The sequence below is a fragment of the Truncatella angustata genome (assembly GCF_020726525.1).
Source record: "Truncatella angustata strain MPI-SDFR-AT-0073 chromosome Unknown BKA67scaffold_1, whole genome shotgun sequence".
In the NCBI taxonomy this organism is placed as follows: domain Eukaryota; kingdom Fungi; phylum Ascomycota; class Sordariomycetes; order Amphisphaeriales; family Sporocadaceae; genus Truncatella; species Truncatella angustata.
In genome coordinates, this window is record NW_025763381.1 from 5856511 (window position 1) to 5862805 (window position 6295).

The 6295-nt window shown below is 48.5% G+C and overlaps 1 protein-coding gene across 1 annotated transcript; it reads right to left on the reverse strand.

Annotated features, from left to right (window-relative positions):
- Positions 1–1784: 1784 nt before the first annotated feature.
- Positions 1785–3698, reverse strand: BKA67DRAFT_589991 (C2 domain-containing protein; the record flags this gene model as incomplete). The annotated part of the gene is made up of 2 exons (XM_046104538.1): positions 1785–1852; positions 1892–3698. 2 exons carry the CDS (start codon positions 3696–3698, stop codon positions 1785–1787), a joined length of 1875 nt encoding a protein of 624 aa, XP_045964794.1.
- Between the last annotated feature and the right edge of the window lie 2597 nt (positions 3699–6295).

Here is a 6295-nt window from a genome sequence, read left to right on the forward strand (position 1 = left end):
GTAATAACCAAGTATATACCATTGTGTCACCAGTAGATGTTGCTTCTTGGTTGAAACCACGCAATCGCCCTGACGGCTTAGTTTTTCGGTTTAGTTACCTGAAAGAGAATGCGGGCAGTTGTTAGGATCGGAGGCTAACCTAGTTATTGCTATTGCAGAAGTAATATAGAAATTCAAAGAGCTAGGCTATGGGTTCGAGAGTCTGTTATAATAGGTAGAAAGAGTCTATTTAATAAATATGGGCCAACACTCTTCTCATAGAACGTTATCCTTCTCACTATCAACACGGCGCTTAGTTAATCCGGCTCACAGAGCTCGCATTGTGGCATAAAATGGTTAACATGTGCTCTACTGAGATAAACCTCGCTTCCGTCAAGTGGCATATATCTTGCCTGGCAGTACTCCACGTCGTAGTGAAAGAAACGCCGGTATTTGAAACATTTTACATATGTTTACTTACGCGACTGAACAAACAGCCACGATTATCACGCCGCGATATATTTATCAATAGTCCAGCTATTACCGCATTTCCAATCGGGTATCTCATTATTCAATGTATCGAACAGGTTATTCAAGAGTCTCGCCATTGCCAGTATTAAATTCAACACTCTTGTGATCGTTATGTGCTCGCTTATGACTGAATTTACATGGCTTCATAAACCTTTCGATATTCCCAGCGCTTATCCGTATTATCACTAGATACAACATTGCAAGTCTTATGGGATCACCCGTTTGGAAGAACACGCCGCTAGACTTCACCGATAAGGATGGTCCAAGTTGGTCAATACATGTTGAACCATTTATGAGAATGCCCGTCATTCCACCTTCTCAGCCGATTGAGCGGATACCGAATGAAGATATACCATGTGTCCGTAGGGTGTGAAGGTGCACTGCTTAAGTTTTGCGACCTTGGTGTTCACCGGCCTTCATGTTGCTTTGGAATGTTTCGCTCTCATCTATCTCGGGAAAAGTGCTCAGGAGTTATTCAAGTCTGATCCTCTCCGACGTGGTTGCCGCCTTCTAGCACTGGAGACAGTTCCATCATGGATGCGGTTGGGTCGGTGGACATTGGCATATTTGAGATTTACCGACGGGAAGAAGTTTATCGAATTTGAAAAAGCTGAGTTGAAAGGGTCAGGCAGTTGGAGGATTGAGAATCCACGATTCTGCTAATACCGTGGGAGTTATGGACGATGATGGCGATAGCAGTGCTTCACGACGTGTCGAGACATATCCTCATTATTGAGGCGTTCCTAGAATTGAGAGAGATATGGATACAACAGCATTTTTCAACGTCGATTGGACAGGCTTCTTACCACACATAGGATAGTACAAGCCACTCATACAACTGCTCCCTTTGATGTTAATTCAGTCCGTCGAATCACAGTCACTCCATGTTTAAATGAAGTTGAGTGGGCTAAAGACTATTTAAGATTACGGAAATCTCTACTGGGCACGTACAAAACTCCCATCAACCAAACGAGGATTCGTTCATCGTACCACAAGACCTCCAGCCACATCGCCGCTTGCTGATGCCCGACTTTGTGCGGTAATGTATTTCATTAAGAGTAGGAAATGATGTCTATAGCAATAAACATTATAACTATTTAATTTGAATCCTACCAACGTAGAAAAGTAATTGACAAATGATATCTCGGGAATAAACAACAGCAAACTTCTTAAACGAAACGCTCTGGCTGACTTGCACCGGAATTGAAGCAGCCCACATCAGGTTTTGACTCGAATATAAGAGGCAAGACCATGTCGATGGGAAGAACACAACATTAAGAGACTTGGTTCGACCCACCTGCAGCACTTTCGCCGGCTTTGGGGCGGAACTGATTCTTGAGCTCTTGATATGGGTTTTCATTTTCCATCATATCCCACATACGCTCCTTTTTGCTCTTTCGCCCAGCATCCCCAGCACTGTCCATCTCCTCCAAATCACTGATATCATCAGAGCTGAAGGAGCTGGCACTCGGACTGCGATTTCGAACCATTCGGATTTGTTCACCTTCCTTCTTCTTAATATTTCTCTGTGCTTCCTTCAGCTTCTGATCTTCATCATCATCACAAGCAAGTGCCACAACACCCAAGCCTGGAAACTGCCTTTCCAGGAACTTCTGCAAATCAGGCAAGACTGATTTGTCCGGCCGGTAGGTTCCACTGTCATTGTCAATCACAAGCTGATAATACTCCGGCTTTGTTGGAGGATCCTGGAACGGAGGCCCACCAGGAATTTCCTGAGAGGGGTGTGTGGGTTGGTCGGGCTCTGGGTCCGTAGAACCGGTGGGCTTCTGCAATCTGCGTACGAAAAATTCTCCCGAACACGCGATGTACGTGGCCACATCTGAGTGCATTGTGTGCTTGCTCAGCAAGTCAATCCCAAATTCTTTGCCAGTTTCCGTGAATCGAAACAGTCCATCCAGCGTGATGATGTATGTAAAGAGTCGACCGCCTTGATCGAAATGCACTAGCTTCAAGAACTGTAAGCTAGCTTCCTCAGAGCAGGGCTTGAAAGTTCCATATTGAGTGGAGCTGTCGAAATTGTAAATACGATTATGCTGGTGGGTCAGAGCCTTGTGGAGAACACGCCCGCGAAGACCTTTACGACTGAACATCAGACCTATTAGTGGTCTGAACTCAACATAGCGATGATAGAGCTTGGGAGGGACCGGCCCCTGGAGTTGAAGCTCAACAGCCTGAAAGTCATATCTTTTTGTCTTGTTCTCCCGGCTCTCGCTGTCTTGGCCAGCACTAGCTCCAGCCTCGTGGTGACCAGAATCGTGGTCTTCGTTCTTGTTGACCTGTACGCCAGCGAGCCGTCCGATCATTGGAGAGACGTGCCTATAATATGAAGTCGGGCCAAGAGTATATATCTGTCCATTCGGCTCTGAGTTGGATTTACCAAGAACGGTAGCGCTCACAAAAAGGCTCGGCGTCATCGAAGAATCCTTCTGAAAGGCAGTTGTGACGGCTTTGAGGAAGTACGCCCTCTTGCTACCAACCCGCTTTTTAGCATGAAACTCCTGTCGCGAGAAACCTGGCCAAGTCTCATCAACATGAGGTACGTTAATGGTGACATTACCGAGCCTGTCATTGTGATCCGGCCAGTCTTCATCATAGAGCCGACATTTGAGCTTGAATCCCGATGAAGGAACATTGGCAACTATCCACTCCGCCTCCCACTTGGGTTCAGTCGTACGGGCAATAGTCGGGGTTCTGTGGCCAAGGTCGGCGTCTTCCTTGTGACGCTTTGGCAGCGATGTGTACAGGGTAGCCTCGAGGAACGGATCGGAGCTTCCGGTGCTGATATCCGCAACCGGAAGATTGGTGGCCTCATGGAAGACGAACTTGACTGTATAGCCCGGCGGTGCATCCGGTATAGGCGTGGAATCAAACCCACCAGGTGGATTCGCTTTGGTCTTGACCTTGTCCTTCTGTTCTTTGATCTTGTCCCTCTGTTCTTTGAGCTTATCTTTGACAGGGACAGAACTATGCCGGGTCGAAGTCTTGTGTGGCCCACCGTCGACTCCGTTGCCCTGAGGACCGCCGGGCTCCTGGGGGTGCGCAGCAGCATCGGGTACTTGTTGGTCATCGACTCCGTTCGAGCCGTTCAGACCGTCCGGTTCATTGTTTGATCCAGTGGCCCTCGAAGGTACGGGTCCTTGTGGAGCGCCATGCCCGGTGGTAGACATAATCGAGGGCCGCCGATGATGTCAGCGAACCAAGCTTTTGGATGAAAGCGCGCTGTCTACTGACGACGTGACGCGACGCGGACGATCTTGTCCGGTGCGGCGTTGACGTAGAACAAGCAGGACGATGATGTGGCTGCTTTGTCTTGGTCTGGATCCCTGCTGGGACGTGTATTTGCCAAAACGGGGGGGTGAGGAGAGCAGTGATGATGAGTGCCAAGGCGGAATGGTTCAGGGAGTCCACAGGATACGTTGGTGCTGGTTCCACCAAGCAACAAAAACAACGCGGCTCAAGTTACTGAATGACAGATGCTTAACTAGGAATGTCCGTGACGTCGAAATACGAGCGCAGACCACTGTATTTTAAGATGTCAAAAGACACGAAGCTTTGGCGACATGGAAAAAAATTGCAATTTTCCAATCTGACCGCGGGTCCATAAGACCAACACCAACTGCCTTGAGATTGATGGTTTACGAGAGATGCGACGTCATGAGCCGTGCCGAAAGCCGCGCAACAGCAAAAAACATGGGAAACTCGGCATAAGCTGAGTAGCACGGCATGACAGATGGAACAACATATCTTCCGGTGCCGTCGCTTGTGACCGTGACTGTGCGTGCAACTAGCCTGCTCTCCGTAGATTGTACATGACGCTTACCGAGTACTGAGTATGTATGGATCCGTACACTGTCTAGATCTGGTCTCTGCCTTGGCGACCACGGATTAGGCATGTTGATGGTGGGCTCCCCTGCCACCCAGCCAGCCGGGGGGATTTCCTTTGCATGAAGATCGGATGAACGAAAAGCTTCATTTCGGATGTCTCTTGAAAAGGGTCGAGGTTTACCACATTGAAGTAGCCAAGCCAAGCAAATCAAATCTACCCCGCCAAATGAAGCATGGATCCAGGTCTGCCAGAGGTCCCTATCCACCGGCCACGCCATTTTTAGAAAGCATCTCATCTACAGATCCGTAATCTCAGCAGGCTTGATGGCTATGCTATGTATGGCTATGGCTATAGCTCCCAGGTCTCAAATACGCTTTGAATGTACATAGCTCAGACTTGCATTAACCTGTATATCTCCACCTAAACCAGCCCACGTAATGTTCGGCGTTGTCAAATCGTACCGCCGTGAAGCAGCCCAAACCGCGCAAAGTTCTCTGAGTCCGTTCAAAGCCTTGCAATGAAAAAAGGGCTTTGTTGTCCGATTGATATTCGGAGAGGCTTATCTGACCGTTCTGTTCGTTCTGTGCGAAGGGGCTTGGCGCCGCGTCACTATCGTCATGGCCGCCGGAGGGCCTACGTGTGATGGAGACTAAGCACCCACTTTCTCAACCCGGAAATCTTGCTAGGTCTGCGCTCCAATTCTGCAATGTATGTACAATATGTAACTTACGTAGGATTTCGGGATGCCCCAACCCAGCGCACGACCCCGGATTTTAGAGCTTGCGATCATTCCTCATTCGACATACCAGCTTGATACGAACGTTTACGGTCGGCAATTATGGATTGGCAAACACCAGTTTCTCGGGGGCCAAATACAACGTAAATGACGTTTGCAAGGAGAATCTTTCAGCAAAATGGAATTCCTCTTTTTTTTGGCAGGCTTCTCCCTACCAAGATCGACGACACTAGCCGAGCTCGTGTTTACACGTATCCAGCGCCTACCGCTGTCGTCTATCAGAGTTCCTCCCGGATCTTCCGTCTTCTAGTAGTCATTACCAAGCTTTCATCGGCGCAATTGTGTGCAAAAAGGAATTGACACAAGACGGTATTCGCCCTGTGGACGGCAAATAAGAAACGGCCGTTAAGGTGTGGCCGAGATTGATTGCCGGCAACATTGTCGCGGTAGCTCAAAGGGGGACTCCCTTTTACTTCACGGTCGCAGGCCTTCAAATTCAGATTTGACTGAGGCGCCGGTTGATTTCTTGTGCAGTAGTCAGGGGCAGATGAGAAAGGCGTTGCCCGTACTTGGTATGCAGGCCGATTATGGAACAGCGATCTGAAAGCCAGGCAGAGGATTTTAACTTCGGCCGTTCCCGCCAGTAGCTTGCGAGTCATTTGAGAATCGTATCACCCACTCTCGTTTTCAGCAAGCTTTACGGAGTAGAGCTTTGGACATGTCACGACGAAGTGGCGCACACAAAACCCCCCCGGGGCTATGTCTGGATTTTGTCATTCGTCCCCTTATATCGCACGGAATGACCTTGAAAATGAACAGATCAAGTAAGGAGATCGAAAATAATTACAGTAACATGATATAAACATAGGATAAACTGGGTTTGTTCTTGTCAGGTTAATCCATGCTCTAGTTTATTTCATTCGTGAATTTTTTATGTTGTTCGCTTCCACAACTCGGAAAGCAAAGCGTCGTGCCACGAATTATGCCTCACTGTGGATTGGACGTGCACAATTGACTTTTCCGCTAGATTCTACGAGCCACCCTGGACTGCAGCAGGACTCTAGGCCATCCGGGACGGTAATTAGGTGGCTACGTTTATCAGTCGGGTGGACATTGGACAACCACCGCAATAAACACAGTTTGTTTCTTTGCAGGAGCAAGAGGCTCAACTAAAGTCGCGGCGAACCAGCCAGTCGCCTCAT